General features: G+C 37.1%; 1 protein-coding gene across 1 annotated transcript in view; it reads left to right on the top strand.

The window, feature by feature from the left end:
- MYO16 (myosin XVI) overlaps window positions 1–20323 on the top strand; it is a gene marked incomplete at its 5' end in the record, with an annotated part of 102294 nt that extends 81971 nt beyond the window's left edge. The window contains 3 exons of the mRNA XM_010022652.1: window positions 229–387; window positions 5885–5976; window positions 20090–20323. Of these exons, the coding sequence (XP_010020954.1) occupies window positions 229–387; window positions 5885–5976; window positions 20090–20323 (485 nt within the window). The remainder of the gene's footprint in view (window positions 1–228; window positions 388–5884; window positions 5977–20089) is intronic.
- Window positions 20324–20861: the final 538 nt, after the last annotated feature.

Genomic DNA, 20861 nt, shown 5'->3' with positions numbered 1-20861 from the left:
CATAAACTTTAAATGGCTATAAGTGTAACACTAGCAAAAAAAACCCAAAAAAACAAACCGTGAAAAAATCACTGCCTTGAACCTTCTACATTTATCACTGGACTTGTGAATTTAGTGATTAATTATATTAATTTAATAATTTGTTTTCTCTGTGTTAGTTTTTTCTACTTATATGTGAAAGCCACTAGTTAATAGAAAGCTGACGAGCTTTTTCTCTGTTTGTGTCAGGTGCTGAAACTAATCTGAACTTGAGGAGCAGAGAAGATCCAAATACATCAGATACTGGATCAGAAACCCAGGATAAAAATGCAAACAACCATGGAATTCAGTCGTCTAATCCATTGTCCAGTTCTGTGACTGCTGAAAATGGAAATTCAGTATCAAATGGTAAGCAGTTTTTAATCCCAAAGCTCTTCTAACATAAAATTGCTGAAGTGTTTCCTTTAAAGAGCTTTTTAAGATATAGTCTAGTTGGAATCTTCTGAGTGGTGAAATACCTGTGTTTCTGGAACTGGCTTAACTTAGTATGTGTGAACTGATAAGCCCCTCTCCAATAAAAGCTGAATGTGAAGAAAATAAAACAGCCTATGTTGAGGAATTTGTAATTAGCTCAGCTCCAAGTCTGTAAACAGCCTGAGGCATGGAGGACTGAGATTTGAGATTTCTGATCCTGTAATCAATACAGATGGGATGGAAAATGGAAAATCAGGGTCTCCATTTGCTACAAGGTCCTTACTAGTGAATGACAATTTTTTTTTATCATTGCAACAAGATGATCAAAATGGTGCAAGAGCAATGACAGAAAGAATGGAATTTTTTGACATCCTAAAAACATAAATCCTAAGGATATAACACTGCTTTTAGTTTAGAATTTTAATAGAAGTTACTTTTTCATTTCATATAATGGTTTATATAATGTTTATGTTTGGTTTTCTTTAGCTTAATTTTAGGAGTAACACCTTTCTATATCTCTCTACATCACACTGTGCTGTCAATCTGTGACCTTTTTGACACAAATCTTCCACATCTACCAGAGTTTTTAGTCTATTTCTTGTCCAAACACAAAGAATAATAATCATAAAACCTATAATAACCTTTTATGTTACAATGCTGAAAGCTGCAATCCTAAATCACCCAAAACAGCAGATACTCTGTTATAAGACAAACACGGCAAGGTAAAAGTATGCTGAAATTTGTTGTCATTTCCAACTAGTACCTAATAGAATGTGGATGAACAGGACATTATGTGAAATGTACCAATGTATAAGTCATTAAGTGAAACCTTTCAATATGACAACTCTAATCATAGAATCATAGAATGGTTAGGGTTGGAAAGGACCTAAAGATCATCTAGTTCCAACCTCCTGACACGGGCAGAGATGCCTTACACTGAACCATGTTGGCTCTGTCCAACCTGGCCTTGAACACTGACATGGATGGAGCATTTACCACTTCTTTGGGCAACCTGTTCCAGTGCCTCACCACTCTTACAGTAAAGAACTTCTTCCTTATATCTAATCTGAACTTCCCCTGTTTAAGTCTGAACTCATTACCCCTTGTCCTATCCTTACAGTCCCTGATGAAGAGTCCCTCTCCAGCATCCTTGTAGGCCCCCTTCAGATCCTGGAAAGCTGCTATGAGGTCTCCACGCAGCCTTCTCTTGTCCAGGCTGAACAGCCCCAACTTCCTCAGCCTGTCTTCATACGGGAGGTGCTCCAGCCCTCTTATCATCCTCGTGGCCCTCCTCTGGACTTGCTCCATGTCCTTTTTATGTTGAGGACACCAGAGCTGTACACAATACTCCAAGTGGGGTCTCACGAGAGCAGAGGAGAGGGGCAGGATCACCTCCTTTGACCTGCTGGTCACGCTTCTTTTGACGCAGCCCAGTATATGATTGGCTTTCTGATAAGTGATAGTAAGTGACTGAGGTGACCTAACCTTTGATTAGTGAAAGGAAGAAAATCCCCAGATATCTGAGAGTTCTTTACCCCCAGTGGAGTGTGTCATAGAGGTACTTACACTGTGTAACCCAAGTGAAAATTAAAGTACATACTGTGTAGATGAGACAGCCCTGTTGGACCAAAGGAGCATTGTGCTGCATTGTGACTAATGGTCGTACAGGCACATGCTGTCCTGTTCATCCAACTCTGCTGGCAAACTGCTGTCCCTCGAAGGAAGCCTCTCTGGTTATTCCTGCTTGCATCTGGAAATCCATGTGAATGGACCCACTGTATAGTTTATGCAGATCAGCACAAAGAGTGTGCTGATATGCAGAGTCTGTATAAACTGTAAGTGTGCTCTAAGAATCTCTCTGTTTCACCAAAAGCTCTATGCATTGTTCATGTAAGGGGATTAGTTTTTTTCTAATGTTAGCTGTCAAGAAGGTAGCCATTCTGACTAAGCAAATCACTTGTGTGCTCCAGTCGGCTATATATTGTCTTGAAACTCACCACCAGATCTAAACACTTCAGGCAACAAGTTGCAGAATGGGAGAGGTGTCACAGCAGATAACCTAACAGAAATGGGGCATGCCACTGTGATGCAGGCTACATTCTGCTGAGTACAGAGCCTTACATCTTACCTTTCATGCTGATGCATGCCTCTTTCGTACTATAGCAGCCAGTGTATCAAGTGGAGCTGATTAGTAGATCCAGCCTATGTGTGAATGCAGAATCATGGAGAAAGTTAGAAGGTTTGGGAATGATGTATGACTAGAGTTGCAAAGACCCAGAGACTAGGGTGGGTGTGGTGGCTGTTGGATGCCAGGAGGTGGTTACCAATTTTTGGGTATCAAAGACTGCGAGACTGGAGGTTCTCTGGAACCTCAGAACCTCTTCTAAATGTCCAGTAATTTAGATCTCAATATTTGAGAGATGCAAGCTATTTATCTGAGAACAAGGCAGAAATGGGAAATAGGAAGTATAGGAAAAAGATCAGGGATTGATTGTGGGATCTTCCTTTGAAGCAATATAGAGAAGGAATTACAGAGAGTAAGTGATTAAAGGATTGGATTTCCAGTTTGAATCCAGATACTGCTTGACACAAGGCTGTATTCTTGATCATGTAAAAAAAAAAAAAAAAAAAAAAGAGGAGTAACTTCTCTAGTTAGATTGAATCATATTCCTTGCTATCATTTTCAATACTACATAGAACTGCAGTTATAATGTTAGCAAGCATAATTTAGGAAAAAAAAAAAAAGCTCTAAATTAGACTTCTTTTTGGTAACTTGAGAATAGTTGCAAGAAAGCCCAGTACAGATGGTGCAATTTGTGCTTCAGCCAGAACCCCTGATTCATGTAGTTCTGCCCCTGCTAAACCAATGCTTCCAACCTTGTGCTGAATTAAGCAAGGTCTTATTCAGTGCACACCTGTGGTATCCGAATGTTTACTTAGGTGTATATAAAGGAAAACTCTCAGAATGTAATCAACTGCTCCATTTATCTTTCCAAACTCCACTAAGCCTCTGCTTGCCATGTCTGTGATGATGTGCTGTTGCTGTACATAGAAACTTCACTTATTTGATAAGACCTCTTATCAAAGCACTTTTCATAGAAATAAACAGAAAATCATTGATAACCTTATTCTTAGCTTAAGGCTGTCATGGACAGTACGTCCTAAAATGTATTAATACAGTGCAAAAGCAGTGTCTTTTTCAAAACATGCTGCTGGCCTAGGAAAATATTTTCATTCATTTGTGGTGGTCTAGACTCATGCAAATATTTTGCAATATATATTTTATTTGAATTAAATAAATAACGCCTACTTTTTGTTATTTGAAAAAGAGGGGGGAGGTTGGAACTAGATGATCTTAAGGTTCTTTCTAACCCTAACTATTCTATGATTCTATGACTTGTTTTGACAAAAACTGATTCTTGGAGGGAAATTTATTTCAAGCATTCTGTTTGTCCAAAAATACGTAATTTTGCTGAGGGAGAATTTTAAGACAATGAATTTAATATAGGTAAGAAAGGAATACATACATTTTATAAACCTAGTATACTGGAGACGTTGAACATCAGACCTTGCTCCAGTACATACCTAATATATCATGGACCAGCTTCAAAGAGTGATAACTCCACCTCGAAGCAACACATAGTTCAAATCATTGAGAGAACAGGGTCAGACATCCTCTTTGCGCCAGCAGAAAAGGACTGAAATGCTGGATTCTCATAAGATTTGACCTGACTCCTGAGTTGCAAGCAGGGATTCCACCTTCTTCACTGCCTGTGTGTCCCCAGAGGGATTTGAGATGATTTGAAGCTGTAGAAAAAGATCCATGTTTATGAATGTTTTACGTAAGCTTTATTCAGAATAACAAAAACCCCAGCTGTCCCTAGTTAGAAAGCAGTGGAGATGCGTCATTATAAGGGGGGAACTGAAAGCAGAGTAGAGAGGCCAAAAAGGAATAAGGATCATTCATTCTCTTTAAAATTCTTGATTTATTTCCCTTGCAAAGTCATGTTATTTTATTGGATTGTTCATGCAATCGATATTTTCATGAGTTAAATCAGTAACTATGTAAGAGTTAATGCTCATTTGTCAAAATTAAAAACTATTAAACCCCCATTTTTAATACAGAAAATAGCAGGTTTTATGACAAGCATGTTTCACAGTGTGTTTCTGTGCCAGTTTCTTGATTGAACAAGAAACTGAACATGAACATGAAACAGAATTATGTGTTTAGTGCAGTACATAATCCCATTAGTAGTTTAAGATTCATTGCATTTGAACTCTGGTTTGTTTCCATATAATTCTGTGTGTGTTGTGTATAGTATGTAAAGAGTAGGGCTTGCCTCATTTTTTCTTATTTTAGAGTTACATGTCTAGTCCCAGAATCACCTTACCTAGTTTTAGCTTCTACAGAAGGTAGATGTCTAGTCTAATCAAATTCTTCAGATTAGATGTTATCCATTTCTAGTTAGTAAATCTCAGGTGATCTACTGAAAACAATTCAACTTGCATATCTCTTACTAGGATGAATTCTGTTCTCTTGGTGGCTAGCTTTGTTCGGAAGATGGAGTAGTGATATGCTGTTTATGGATGTAGCATGAAAATTTTTAATATATGCTATACAAAGCAATACCAAAATTCTTGGGTATCAGACCTACTATGGTGTCTTTCATTCTTGTTTGTGAGGGGCTTAATAATGCCTATCATGGACTCACTGTGTTTCTGCTTCTGCGTTTGCTTCCCCTCATCCCACCTTTAAGATCCTTTGTAGTGCTATGTGAATGGTCTTCACACTCTGGCAAAAGTTATGAAGTGGTGGCAATGAGCCTTACTCTAGGATCACTATGCAGAGGTGTTTGTTTCTCTTGACTGGAGAAGGAGACTACCTGTCTCTTTTACATGGGATGAATGGTTCTTACACACCTAAATTTTGGGCAGCTAATTCCCGTATGGAGAGTGCACAATAAATACAAGAATTATTACCAAAAACTCTGTACTGAGGAGATGAAGTTGTAAGTCCTGGACCTACTATCAACTTCTTGTGTAACCTAAAGACACTAATTTGAGAGCAGACCACAGGCCTGTTTTCCATTCCCTTTGCTTTGCTTCTGTGATGAAAAGGAGCCAGGGGAAGAGGAGCCAGGGATTTCTGCATTGCAGGAGGAATCCCTGGCCAGCCTGGTAATGTGTTATTTGTAGGCTCATTCAGTACAGTTGCTCCTTCTGTAAACCAGCACACATACCTATGATGCTTTTCATACTTGGTAAACAATAACTGTTCCAGTTTCAGTAAGCATGGAAATAGTAAATATCCAGGCAAATGTGTGATTTTATCATTCTATTTTAATAAAGCACATCAAGGTCTTTTGACTCTTATGCTGTAATCAGCTAATGCATAAATGACAGATTATAAAGTAGTATTGTTCTTCTTTAGGTTTACCAGACGAAAATGAATATTCAAGACTGTCGGCCAGCAATACAGCAGGCTCATCGATTCAAAGACATAGGGAGAGCCACACTAGTCAGGTAAATATTTCATTGATGGTCTACTAGAACCAGTAAAAGAGAAAAAAACTATAGTAGCTGCATGTTGAAATTTGTGTGTTGTCACTGAAAAATACAGATTTCTCTTACAGGTTTGTATTGAGCTAAGGACAGTAATGAATTTACTCTTAACTTTTTTGCTGGGAGGATAATCATCCTGAAAGGTTCTCATAGTAGAGTTCAAATTTTATGAAACTTGCTGGTTGTGAAGATGCTATTTTCAGGCAGGAAATGTGTCTCTTCACTTTCAGAGGACCAAGATGTTATCTCTTTCAAGATATTCATTCATAGCAGAAAGAGTTGCATGACAATGAACCTCATAGAATAAATGTATCATTATACCATCCTTTTGTACACAAAAGCAGTGAAGACTTAGAGGTGTATTACTCCAGATCAGTATACTGGATAAGGATATGGGATTATGAAGATGACTCAAAGCAATGTTTCCAATTGTCTTTGTTACATTTTTTAATGATCAGCCAAATACTTATTAGGCATGAGAGTCGCCAAAGAGCGCTGTCTAGTAAATGAAAAATCCAAGTCCCAGACATCGCTCCAGTTTTGCTCTAAACCTCACACAGTGAGACAGTTTTGTCCTGGAGAACTTTTATACCTCTGTTGCTAAAAAGCTTGTCTGTGACCAAGGAGGATCATGTTTAAATTACTACATGGAGAGTTAAATGAACTGGCTACAGGGGAGCCATTACCTTTTCTTTGCAAATGGAAACTGTATCCTTATGTGAAATTAGTCTGCAAAAATTAAATGCTCTAGTTTAGAAACAAGCCTTTAACCATTTACAAACTTGTAATTTTGATTTTTCCAAAACTGCTTGCCAAAAGCTGAACACAATTTCAATTCAGTACTTGGAAATGTCATTTTTCAGTAAATAGATGTTTTGCCAAAGTGCTTCACAATTTTTTAAAATAGATTCCATGCCATGTACTCAAAATTACATGCAGGGACAACCTTTAAATGCAGCTCAATAAGGACTGTGACAAGTTTAGAGAAGAAACATGCAGTTCTGTGATTTTTGATACAATTGCCTTAATGAATAAACATCTTCCAAAATGGTGTTGCCAAAAGAGAGAGAAAAAAATCTTCCTACCACCAAAAAAAAAAAAAAAATAAATAAATAAAAAAATCTTAGAAGAAGTCTGTGCTCACAGGGCTGAGAATTCTTACCGTAAAAAGCATTCCTCACCATTTCCAAGCATGACATATATTTGAAAATGATTGGTTTTAATTATAGTTGACATTTCTTAGCATGCTGCTGGTGACTTTCACAGTGTACAACCCTATTGTAAAAGGCTTTGCCAGGCAGTAACCTTATCACTTCAAAGTAATTTTTGCACAGATGTATGAAATAGGACAGATTGTTTCACAGATCTGTGAAGGTACCGATTGACTAATTGCTTTTGAGAAAGAAACATAGACTGGGTCCTTGGATTTCTTGGCAGACACTCTGTCATTTCAGCTAAAGGAAGCTGGTTCATTAGCTTTCAGGGACTTCTAATATTTATGGGATTGGTTTTTTTTTTTACCCCCCTGCTAGTTCCTTTACTGAAGTGACAGGAGGTAATTTCGTTTTTGTCACAGGAACTCAGGCTCATATACATCCAACTAAATTTTAGGCGTTGTGGCTTATGGTGCCATCATGTTGTCACATCAGGTCATAATTACCTGCATCACTGCCTGAGACTTTTGCACACTGCAAGCCTACACACTTCAGAGAGCAAAGTCTTCAGCTCACTATCTGTCAACATGGATCGTAAGGATCAATCTTCTAACACTTTTGGAAGCAATTGCCAAGTTGCTTCCATCATGCAGATATGAACTCAGCAACTTAACTGATCTTCTCTACAGCAAAGTCTGCTGAAAACAAACAAAAAAAAAGTTCACCGTTGGCGATAAATGCTACACTTTTAGTGCAATAATTACTTAAAGGTCAATTCTTATCAGAATGAAAAAGGACAAAAAAGTAAAAAATATTAAAATACTAAAAAATTTTTTCTCATTTGGAAGTTATGGAATAAAATTCTTTCTCCTGCTAAAAAAAATGGTGAAGAGTATTAAGTTTGACTTTTGTCACATCAGAAATGAAAGAACTTGCATCAAAAGAAAAAAGTCTTATATGTTAAAAGAACAGCAAAGTATGAGGTTTTTTTAACTTTTCATGTATGTTGTTCTGTGGCTGTAGAGTTGTAGATTTCCAAGTGATTATAATCTATAGGTTGCAAGTAAGTACCACATAAAAAATGAACCTAACATCTGATATAACACTAGCATGATTTTCATCCTTAATGAAGATGAAAACTGAACCATGAATTTGGGGGTCAACCTGGTTATCAAGAAGTTTAATGAGCTTTAGTTTGTTTGGATAGTAGATCTTTAAGAAACTTTTGTTAACAAAGAGCCACACATATTTTCACCAACCCAGTACACCAGCCTCCATGTATTTTGTGCTTTCCTTATGAACCAAAACATCCTAGTCAAGGAAATCTTCAAAATGTGAACTATAAATATATGCTAAAATGGTACTGCAAGAAACAATATCCTGATCTACCCTTACAAAAAAACCCTACTTTGCCCTTAGCAACTCAGCCCACATATATGAGCTGCAAGGACTGCATCTAACTCAGCTTCCACAAGAAACATTTTGGTGGCTGTGCTGCACCTCTTGCTCCCTGAACAGCAGAAAACTAGGAAACTTAGTTTTCCAAACTTGTTTTAAAATTACTAATTTAAAATTATTTAAATGCTTATTGTTTCAAATTGCTTCAGGGATTTGTTTAAACATTAGGGACTTCCAAATGTGCCCTCATTTGTAGTCTTGTATTCTTATCCCATAATTTCCTTCCAGAGACAAAGAAACCGCCAAAATAGAAGTGAGGTTTCTTCTGGTCAGTTGTATCATAATCTTGCTTAGATGATAGAAAATTTTATTAGGACTGTCATTTCTATTCAGTCACACTCCAGGAAGTGACCCCAAAGCATACAGGACAGTCTACAAATGTTGAGAATGCTTAGAGGGGTCTGAAGCTCAAAACCGCCTCTAAAATAAAAAAGCTTTATAAAATATTATCTCTCTGCTTTTTTTCTTTTATATAAAGCATTTCTCGATTCCTCAGTCAGTCCAATGGGGTCTGTTCTCTAGGCTGTATTTATTTCTTCCTCTGTTCTCTATAGCTCCTATGTGTATGTTTTTTAAACATAGATAGAGCATAAAGACTATTGAAATATACAAGTTGCTGTCAGCAACAGCAGCAAGATGAAATAAAGCCAGCAAAAGCAAGACTGTATCTGTAGCACCTCACGTAAAAGCTAAGTGGCCCCACCATCTTCTTTTTCAGAGATCCAGGACTGTATTTTTTTTTTCTTTGGTAAAAAATATTTTAAAGTTGTTATTAACATTCACTACAAAGTGGGATGTGGTGTGAGAAAGATACAGTGGAATGAAGAAAAGCAGGCCAGCTTAAACACTCCTTGTTTCTTATGTGGGCAGCAAGAAACAACATGGTCTATTTGTAACGGGATGAGATGGACAACCTGGAGATAATGAACAGATGGGAAGTGAGGGGCAGATTAAAGACTAGGGTAATAATAAGTGTGTGTGTGGGGCGCGAGTGGGGAGTAAAACAGGACCAGATAAAGGATGATTCAGAGAAGTAAGGCTGGAGGAAGAATAAAATTACTGAGAGAGAAGGTAAATAATAAAATGGAACAGGGGATTTAGAAAGAGGAAAGAAGGAAGAGCCAGAGAGGCAAAAAAAAAAAAATACAGAGACTCGAGGAAAGCAAGTAAAAGGAAGTTTAAAAAAAAAAAAAAAAGAACCAAGGGCAGAGCATGGGATGGTGGAGTAAAAAGGCTAAGGAGTGAAAATGTGGAAAGTCTGTGTGATGTTTCAAATATGATATTCATCTTCATACACACATCAATGTGATGTTTTATATTCCATAAAATAAATATAATTGTAATAATCCACTTACATTTATAGGGTGCTTTCTATGCAAGTTGGTTTGCAACCATAGTCTGAAGATTCAGGCATCTGAGACGAAGGTAGAAAATTTCCCACTAAAAGGTGCAAAGCCTCTTTGTGCTGTTTGGCTTTCTAATGGCTGAATGTTGGCTTATTTGTAATCAGATGATGTCACTGCATCCTATGGACAGGACATAAATAAGCAAGCAGCTTGGCATCCTAGTAGGTTAAGTAATATGAGGCATACAATACACCCCGGGGTAAGATTTTGGTTACCCATTTTTGAAACATGTTTTATCTGTCACATGCTCAAAGAGGTAAGATAAAAAATGATTGTTATTTTTTCACATATTGTTATATTAAAAAATCTGCAGTCTTCTCTCTTCTGTTTTGTTTAAATCCCATAGTGCAGGTTGGCAGATTACAGTAATATAGAAGCCAACATCTGACAATGAAAAGTTGGAAATGTCTTTTCATATTCGTGAAGAATATATTTATTGTTTCATTATAGCTTAAGCTATGGCTCTTATTTCATGAAATCTCATTGCTTTCAGCAGCCTCTTCCCTCAGAAAGAGCCGCACATTCATTATAGTTTCAAGGGCCTTCTTTGTTCCTACTTGATTTAATATTTGTTGCAAATCACTTCTTTTGTTGACTGTTCAAAAGTTTAAAATAATGAATAGTCAAGAATGCATTGTGTTGCTATCCCCCGCCCATTGTCACAGTTCTAAACACTGGGCTCTAACAGTTATTATTAATGTCTGTCATGTTTGCCTATTAGCTGGAAGTAATCTTTTATCATCTTTGAAGCAAAATGTGGCAATCAAGTCTGGTGTAATAAAAAAAAATTACTAATGCCTTTGTAAACATATGGCATCCAATAAAGAACATAGAATGTTACATATTTATCATTGATCTGAATCAGTATATCCCCTGAATTGTGTTTTGTTTATTGTTTTGACAGTAGTGTCAAAGAATTCTCTTAGTAATAGCACGTACAGACAAAAGTCAGATCTTATAACACACTGCAGCTTTATTTTTAGAAAACTTAAGTCAAAAACATGTGCCTTATAGATTAAATGGTACAAGGTAGCACATAGTATAAATTCATCGGTAGATGCAATATCTGTATCTAGGGCTCTCGGAGGGGTGATGCCCCTCTCTTCAGCAAGTATGTCCTAGATTGGACTGCTGTGACCTCCAAAACAAAAAGAACAGATTGTCATCTTTGAACCAGGAGATGCAACAGTTAGCTCCCTATGCATTTGAGGCCCCTTTTCTGTCTCTACTGCTTCATCCTCATTGCATTTTCCCCTGGTAGAAGAAAACAAAACCTCCTGGGCATCACTGTGTGCACCCTAAACTCAGGTGTTTGGCTAAAGTGTGTTGTTATTCCCCTTGGTATGCCACGATGGCCAATGGGTCACCTCAAAAGGCTGCTTCAAATTTGAGTTCAATGGGAATGTGGTCCACTACTGCACTGACAGTACCTGAGGAGAGTAACTGTGCTTACGACTTAGCCTGAAGTGCCTGATGTGAGAGACAATAAATTGTTCCCTCTACCCTTCATTCTCTTGCTGTCACACACGGCCACATACATGTAGATCAGCAGAGATTTAGACTGCTAACAGACTATAAATTAAGTGGTGTTTGCCCCTAATATTGTTTGACTGTAAATGTAGTGTTTTTAAACAAGAAAGTATAATGCATAACATTAGCAAATATGAGTTGATGATTGTTTTTTGTAATTGCTTCAAAAGCATTGTGGCAAACTTAATCTCTAACTGATAAAGTAAAATATCCCCATTAGTACCACAAAGCAGCAGTGATCAATTAAGTAGCAACATGATTCAGGTTTTTCTGGTATTTTTTGTTAGATTATGTACAAGGTGGTATCAGCATTGTTAGGTCGGCTGTTCTACAATAATGATTTGTTTTCAGAACTCAATCTTAAGAAAAGTACAGTTGCTGTCCTGAATATAATCTTTTTGTCAAGTGTCAGAGGTGAATTAGGAGGATGCTCTGAAAGTTTAAAAGAGCATTGTGTAGTCAGTTTTATCTGGAAATAGAAATGTTATCTATCTTAGACAAAAAAAAACCCCAGTGTATTTCAATATTCATTGATGTTTTAGTCACTCTGAGAAGGTATCATTTTGTAGTTGATATCAGAAATCCAGAGCTGAAAGAAACACAGCCAAAACAAATAATAATAATAAAGAAATAATTGAAACCCACAAGATCCAATTAAGTAAATAAAATACACCCTGTTTTGAATGTTTAGGCTTGTCCAACTGTATTCCCAGCTCACATAATCAGAGTCCCCAACATGTGCTGTCATATTTTATTGAGCATTGCCTACCTTGTAGTAATATTTTCTGACAGATTATACATTAGAGCTATGCTCAGGATTTCTGTACTGATTTCATTTTGCAAAGATATAATATCTTTTTTGATTGCTGAAATACCACCAAGGTGTATGGAAGATGATTAACCTAACTGATTGAGAATATTGTGGACTCAGGCATGTTACTACTTCACTGAAGGAAAAGTACAAAAGTACAGAAGACCACACCCTGCTTTTGCAACTAAAATGTATTCCTTAAAAAAAAAGAATTAAAAAAAAAAAAAAATCACCCCAAACCAAACTCCCTCACCTCTCCAAAAAACAACCCAGAAACAAACTACCTAGTGGCAGTCTGTGATGGCAACAGCCTGAACCTGTGGATGCCCCATCACTGGCAATGCTCTAGGCCAGACTGGATGGGGCTTTGAGCAACCTGGTCTAGTGGAAGATGTCCCTGCCCATGGCAGGGGGGTTAGAACTAGATGATATTTAAGGTCCCTTCCAACCCAAGCCATTCTATGCTTCTGTAAATACCTGAAGAGGCTGAGGGGATATCAGACAACTTACACCATAAATAGAATTGCAGTCAGATGAAGAATATAAAATATTTTTCTGGAAAATACTTTCAAAAGCCAAACCAAGGCAAAGAGTAGAATTATTTTTTTTTTTAGGAGGAAGCTTGAGAGTTTTCCAAATGCCATGTGGTAGCAGAGGGCTGGACTTGACAGTCAAAGATACCTCTGCCAGTGTGGTCTGACACCAGAATATCCTGCTTCCAGGATTTCCCCGTGACTAATGTTTAGAAGAAAGTTAAATCTGTCCCTCAAATGAAAAATGCTTGTCAGAAGGGAAGGCATTTCTTGCTGACTTCTGTGGTGATCCGATGTTGTTCAGAAATGCAGTCCCTTTTTAGTTTTATTTTAAACACAAAGTTACTTTAAGATTATTCCCAATTATTAAATATCAGCAAAGTTATAGCTATAGTTATAATGTCATCAGTAGAATACCTGCTCTAAAGGTACTTTATTCTTCTGATGTAGTAAGAAATTTTAACTGAGAGAGAAAAAGCATGTTCTCATATAGAACAAAGCTAATGAAATATATATATCAGTTATGTATCTCATGTTTAACACTGTTTAAACTGGCGTACCTCCTTCAGAGATATTCCAGATTTGCACCAGACACAGCACCTGTCTTCTTTGCCAATTACCCCTTTCCACTAAAACGATTTTCCATCCATTTGGAGAGTTTCATTTTTGGAGATTTTAGGGTTGCTCCAACACAAAGAAAAGTCATCAGCATTTTAAAAGTATGATTAACTAAAATTTCTTTATTGTTGCATATCACATATCAAGTTATTATGAGCAGTGGGTCTACATTTGCAAAAAAATGCATATCCCAGCATTCAGAAGACAGTAACATGAATGAGTTTGGATCCCAGTGGTACATTTGTATGTGAAGATTTTTAATTGAAATTTTGAAGCATGTAAACTCATTTATCATAGCTGCTTTCTACTCCCTGCTGGGGTTTTACATGGCCGATGCAGGTTTCCCAGTCAAACACAAATTTACATATTGATTTTATTTATGTTGAATGCTTGCCTAGGCTGCTTGTCACACCCTTGTTTTACTGTGTGCTATTCCCTTTCATCTATAAAAGAATATTGTATTGTTAAATAACATGTAGCCTGACATTTATTTTTTCTTGATTAAGGAGTTGGTGGAAAAGCAAACCTTTCCTGATTTATACTTTTTTGTAACATAGAAAAAACCCAAACATATCTGTTTAAACTTGAGGATCAGGATTTTTTGAGAGGTTGCAGTATGCATGTCCTGTAGTTTGGAAAAAAGATGTGATGTGTGTTTGGAAGTAGTCAGCGTAGGGGCTTATCACATGCAAAAAGAAAACAGAGAAAGATGAAGCCATTAAAATGAGTTAGAAACATTTTTGTGGGAAAGATGCATATCTGTCGCAGGTTGAATCAAAACGTGTTGGTCTTGATAATAATCACATACAGCAAGAATTATTTCCAGGATTACTGAACGAAGTTGTGTCTTTAATTCTGAAACAAGAGGTGAGAACATCCTGATCGCTTCTGTCTTTAAAACTGAGGATATGCAGGTGGCTGACCTCCTGGGGTTTGTGAACTGTTTTTGGGAGCTCTAATAAAGATAACTGTGAGTCACCTGTTGGCTGAAATTTGTTCTGCTTATATTTTTAGGCAGTGTGCAAACTGAAAAAGATTAAAACCATGGGTTTTGACAAGGCAGTTCCATTTCTAAAATAATTTATAATCAACGTTTTACATTTATTGCATAATTCACTTTAGATCCTGATTAAATTTTAGAAAGGTAAAATCACTGCTGTTCTAGGCTCAATCTCCCCATGGATTCCATGATGGGACCTCAAATTTACTAACAGTTTAAAACACTAATGGAAGAGAAACGTAATAATGCTGTAATAATTAATTGTGAGCATCTACTGACAGTTACTTCAAAGCACCAGCACTGATAAATCTATTAAAAAAAATAATTGGCAGTATTTCTCTGAAGCGAAAATACAGATTAGCTACCTCATGCATATGTCTCAGGAGCACAGGTTTATATATTATAAATGTACTTAAATTGTCCCATGATTTAAAAATCTGGGTTTTTTTGTTGTGCTTATGTGTCTGCATTCAGAAATTTTACTAAAACTTACAGAAGCAAATAAAACCAGAACTGTAATAAAACATGCAGAGCTACATGATGTGCAAAGAAAATGATTTTTTGTATGTTTTAGCATCCAAGAATGTAATTAAATATTTGTTTTCATTATCTGGTGAATTGTAGTAGAAAAATCAGTGTGATCATAGACAACCAAAAAAACTACTAATGTACAATGCATGTATTTTTGGAAAAGTAAACTATACATTTTGTGAGGAAGAGAACAAAATGAGGTGAAATCCTCAGAAGAATCTACTAATGCAAATTAATAAATCTCTTTGGCAGTTAGAGTTCTTTAGCCATAGCTTAATGATTAAGCCTGTGTTGCATTTGACACACAAATAGACAACACCAGTTCCTTGTTACTTCTTAATGTTACAAAATATTCTCTGTGAAGTTATAGCACTTGGTTTTTTAATGCAGAATGAATTTCCTGAGACTAGAGCCAAGTCTCTGAATACTCAAATTAAATTTAATTTTAAATGGGCCTGATAATCTTTTTACCTGGCATAACTTTTGTTGCAAATGATTTAAAAATGTGAAACCTTCAACTTTCCATAATTTAAAACTTGCTGATTTTTAATTAGCCTAAGAAATAAGACTATAACTAAAATAATTTATTGACTTATGGCAACTCATCTTGGTTCTAGAACAAAGTTGAAATCCAGCATGTCTGCTTTAGCCCATAAAGTGAAGGTTTAGGCGGAATTTAGAAACCTAAATCCAGAAGGTAATTCAGGGGCTCATTCTCAAATGACTATGTAATACTTAAATGTGTGTAACTCAGCAGGCAAAATCATGCTCTAAGATTTTCACGGCCACCAGCATACAACCAAAATGCTTTATCTCCACTATCTATTGTGTGCTAAACCTAAAAGGAACTCACCCCTGAAGGATTTGCTTTAACATACTAATCACATGTGGGCAGCACAAAGCACAGGAGCCAAAGTTCTTCTTCCTTACATTTAGAGGCCACCTCTTGCAGTCACAGTGTCATCTCAGAATGTGGGAACTCGGTCTCTTCTTTAACCTGAGAGAAGTCCAATCCACATCTTCTGATTTCCCAGTATGCTCTTACCTCTAGATAATGGTGGAAGTCCTTTCATGTGTGTCCTGATGGAACGGAGCCGTTGGTACTCTGTCATCAACCAAAATCCCTAGTGTCAGGAGGGGAGCACTTGCTTCTGCAGTCTGACAGTTTGGGCTGTGAGGTGGGAGGAATGAATTCTGAGATCTCTTCCCTGGGCTACTCATCACATATTTTTATATTTATCTTGCCATACTTTGCAGTGGGAAATATGGATCTTGTTAAACTTCTGCAATCCATTGCAGTTTCCAGTGAAAAGCTTTGGTAACTCTTGCTCTTTTCTTGCACATGCTCCATGCATCACTGTCTTTGGCACTTCAGCTTTTTTTGTTTGCTCAGTAAGGACCCTGGATACCAAACACAGGGGTGGTGTTTCCACCAGATGTCAGGGCTGTTAAATGCTGGGTATTCAAATGCAGTATGCTTGTGTAGGTCTAGCCCAAATGCTATGTTGTCCATGTATGACCATTGACACTGAGTAGTAACATCCTGGTCTACAATTGGTACGATCTCTACCCCTTAATGGTTGAATTCATCTGTTCAGTGCTCATTGTAGAACTTCAAGATCAGTAGTCTTAAAGTAATTACTTCCTACACACCTCATTCACCCTTCACAAAATACCTTTTTGGGATATAGAATAATAATGAAGAAACATAGCTTGCTGTTTTACATTGTGCTTCATGTAAAATTATTCAGCAAATCTTTTCTATGATGAATATGTATAATAAATCTTTAGCTTGTCACACGTCTAATCATGAATGGAAAAGAGAAAAGATACCATGTTATTCAAATAGATCTAATGAAAGGAATTGATTCATTTAAAGCTCTCCCATTTCTTGTGCATTTTCCCCAATTTCATTTCCACTGCATTTTCGTCACGTTTTTCATCCAGTTTGAAATATAAACTTGTACCTTACTTACCAGATCAATCTCATAATGATTAAATATTTAAGATATTTTTCCATCCTTCTTTAAAAAAAAACACAATAAAAGATGTACACTTATTAGTGGACTGAACCAACATTTGTCCACTGTACAGTGGAAAATGAGCTCTATAGTGAAACTGCTGACTCAACATTAATTTACAGCTTGCATAAGCAGAGTCAGTATAATAAAGCTTCTTCAGTGCCTATAAGCTATAAATAGGATGCATTTGTTGATTGCCTTGCCTAGGCAAAATGTACTTGCTTTCCACCCTGCACCTGTGTGCCTTTATGTTTCTTAGAATAGCAGTGGCAATGTTTCTGTTCAAATACTTCATCCATCCTTCAAATCTCAAAAGCCCTCCATACTTCATTAGAGTCATGCTATCAAACTTTTGTTACCTGAGCACATCCAGTAACACAGTTTCAAAATACCTGTTTTCTTATACTGATCTACTAGTGTTCAGGCACATCTTTGATTATCTCTGAAACTCTTTCATGTGAAACTCTTGCAATGACAGTCTAAGACAACTTGCTTTTTGTATGTTCCAGCACCTCTCTGAGAAGCGTGCCTAATACGGGTTCATCAAGTGCCTAAAATTAGATGCAAATAAGGTGTCTAAGTTGGGAAGATTGGATTCCTGTTTACCAGTTTTCTAAACTGGGTTATGCCCATAAATTAAACCCACAAAAATCTATAGAAATTGGCCACAGTAAACCCCAGTTCCTCCCAAACTATACACCTGTTCTGTAGGATAAAACTACCTTACCTGTCTTTCTTGATAGTTTCCAGTTACAAACTTTTCATTTGACTTCTAATCTTTCCTGCTTACACTGAGGAAAAAAAAAAAGAAAAGAAAAAAAGGAAGGATTAAAATTCCCTCTAACAATATCTGTGGAACATTTCATTCTCCTTCGAGTTGCCAAGATGCCCTGTTGCATTTTGTGTAAACATAAAAGAGATTTTTGATTTCATAGTGGTATGCAATTGGGATATACTTTAATGAAGTCTTTTAAACACTTTTCATTTTTCTTCTTTTTTTTCTTATAAATGCAGAATTTACAACTGTGCTTGAAACTATAATACCTTTTATTAAGACATTATATAGGTTAATGAATTTCTCTCTGGAACCAGAAATTAAGCAGATTCCCTGTCGATCTTCAAGCATGAAGATTCCTTCTCTGACAGCACATGTGAAAGGTCTGACTTGCACAGGACACATTTGAAGCAGGAGTGTAAAGCCTGCATAAGCCTCTGTACCGAGGTGCCTTCTAATCCATGAACCAACAGCAGGAACCACAGGAAATAGCAAACTCTTCTACACTGGAAACGTCATTGCTCATCAGTGGCAAAAATGCCCTTCATGTCACTCTACCTCCTTGCAACTGGAACCAACCACATGCATAGTGTCTCATGAGCATTTAAGGGCTCTGCACAACAATTCCTTTATCATGGTAACTAACATGCAGCTGTCTCTCATTATGACAAGGAGTACAAATACAACCTTGACAAGAATGGTCATATTTCTCATGTGAGCCCATTGTGTGAGATGAAGTATGGGTATTATAGTCAAGTTGTAGGTGCCTCTTCTAGGTGCCCCTGTGAGCTCCTTAAGAAGGAAGGTAGCAGGATAAGGGCCATGGGCCATTAGCTTTGTGGTGGTAGCCCCATCTGCTACAGAATACCCTCAAGCAAATAGCTCTCAGTACCTGTTCTCCATGCTGCTGTACTGCATGGGTGGTAATGAGATCTTAAAGGACAGTGAGATGGACTTCATAGCTGTGTGAACTTGTGTGGTCACAAGGGCTTCAAACTGACTTGAACAAAAATAATAATCATTGAAACAGAAAAAAATGAATGGGTGAGAACAGTTTCTTCTAGATGGATTATGAATCTAGTGCAGAACCGTTTGGCTGCTTCAAGATGAATTTATAATTTCAGGCCAACTGAAACTATATTTTGAGTTGTTAATGTATTCTCTGAAGGAAGTAAAGGGCCAGCCCCTGGTTCTAAGGATAATACCTGTCTGTGGTGAGTACCATTACTAATTTTAAGCAGCAAAACAGGTTATAATTTCTTGGTTATGGCTATTTGGGTATTTACATTTAGGGGCAAAACTGTCCTACTCTGGCAGCTGCTGTTTGCTCTGTGTAAAGGAGTATTTTGTGATTATAACAGTATTATATGATGGCATTTTAAGATCAAGTTGTTAGAAACATGGACTACTCTAGGCAGTCTGTTTTGTGTGTTTCAGAGGATTGTGGTCATGTACCCTTTGCTGACATGGGATTTTTTTCCATTTGTTTCATTTTTGGTACCTGTTTGATACTTCATTTATGTGCCTTTCAGACATGAGATTGAAATAAGTCAATTCTAAATTGTTAATTTTCTTCATTTTCAGTGTAAAGAATTATAAATGGGGAGTGGAGGCAGTGACTTCAGCACAATTTAAAACCCCTTTGGAGACAAGATTGCTTCAAATTATTAACAGGGTTGTTTGATATGTTTTCTTTCGGCTCTAGCGCCAATGAGAGTAGCTTTCCCTCAGCAAAAGTGTAGAACTTGAGTGCTTACCCACATGCATCTGTTTGTTTCTTTAGTTGTAAATATTAGAATGGGAGCACTAACAGCCACTCACCATCTAACATGGCTAAGCCAGGGCACACTGCAACAGTCTCAGGGTTTCACACATCATTCTAGAATGTGTGGATAAGCTTATAATGCTCCATGGTGCCCTTTGCAAATAATGGATGGAGAACAGAAGGTGGTTCCCTCCTCACAGAGGTCTTGGCAGTACAAAACACCTCTCATGAGTTCAAGGGAAGGTTATTTTGCTGACAGTCATTATTGTTTATACATCATTACACATGTCACTTGAAAAAGGAAATAAGAAAAATGGGACCTGAATGTGCCGTGCCCACAGGTTTACATCCATAACAAGAGGCAGAGGATCCTGTGTGAATTATCACTCAGCTGGATGTTGCTGTTTTGCACTGCCAGGAGAATTAACTCTATCCACCTTTTTCATTATTATTATTTCCTTCTCACTAACAGGTTATTCATCAGCTTAGACTTTCAGAGAATGAGAGTGTGGCTCTGCAAGAGCTTCTAGATTGGAGGAGAAAGCTGTGTGAAGAGAGAGAAGACTGGCAGCAAATCTTGCACAACACTGAGCAAAGAATCACAGCCCCACCTCCGCCCCCTTGTAAAAAGCCAACGCTGCTGAAGAAGGTAGAAGATACCTCCTGCAACAGACTCTCTTCGGGCATATGGGATTCCACCATGTGATTCAGAATTGTGTGTTGCGGGCTGTTAGGAGTGAAACCATCTTAAGACTTCAATCTGCGCTATCAGCAAGTTCTCTTCCCTTCACAAAGCGTGCAGGGATTTTTTATAAGCACTCATTCAAGAGCACAGGATGGAGGAGCTGTTTAGATCTGTTGTGTGTATGTGTGTACATGTGTGTGTTTGTTCTTTTCATATATATACACATATACATATATGTGTTCATCTGTGACTTTATATATGTATGCATGTGTATATATATATGGAGACAAACTGCACTATAAGTACTTAGTTTAAAAGTACAAGACGGTCATTTAGAATTTTCCTATGGACACTGAAGAGACTGTGTTAAGCAAATGATGATGGGGAGAGGTGTCTGACAGGCATTTTAGAGAGCTTGGGAAAGTCTATGTCCACACTGTACAGCTGTTTTGTATAGTACAAAAATATGATGTTTCTTGTTCCCTAATGAATGGTTTTATTATATTACATGTATACATATATATATATTTCTTTGTAGATGTCTGTGTTCTACTGGCGT

Source organism: Nestor notabilis, unplaced genomic scaffold (assembly GCF_000696875.1).
Source record: "Nestor notabilis isolate BGI_N333 unplaced genomic scaffold, ASM69687v1 scaffold5159, whole genome shotgun sequence".
NCBI classification, from domain to species: Eukaryota; Metazoa; Chordata; class Aves; order Psittaciformes; family Psittacidae; genus Nestor; species Nestor notabilis.
Note: the sequence above shows the minus strand (reverse complement) of the source record. Positions and strands in the feature narration are given on the sequence as shown.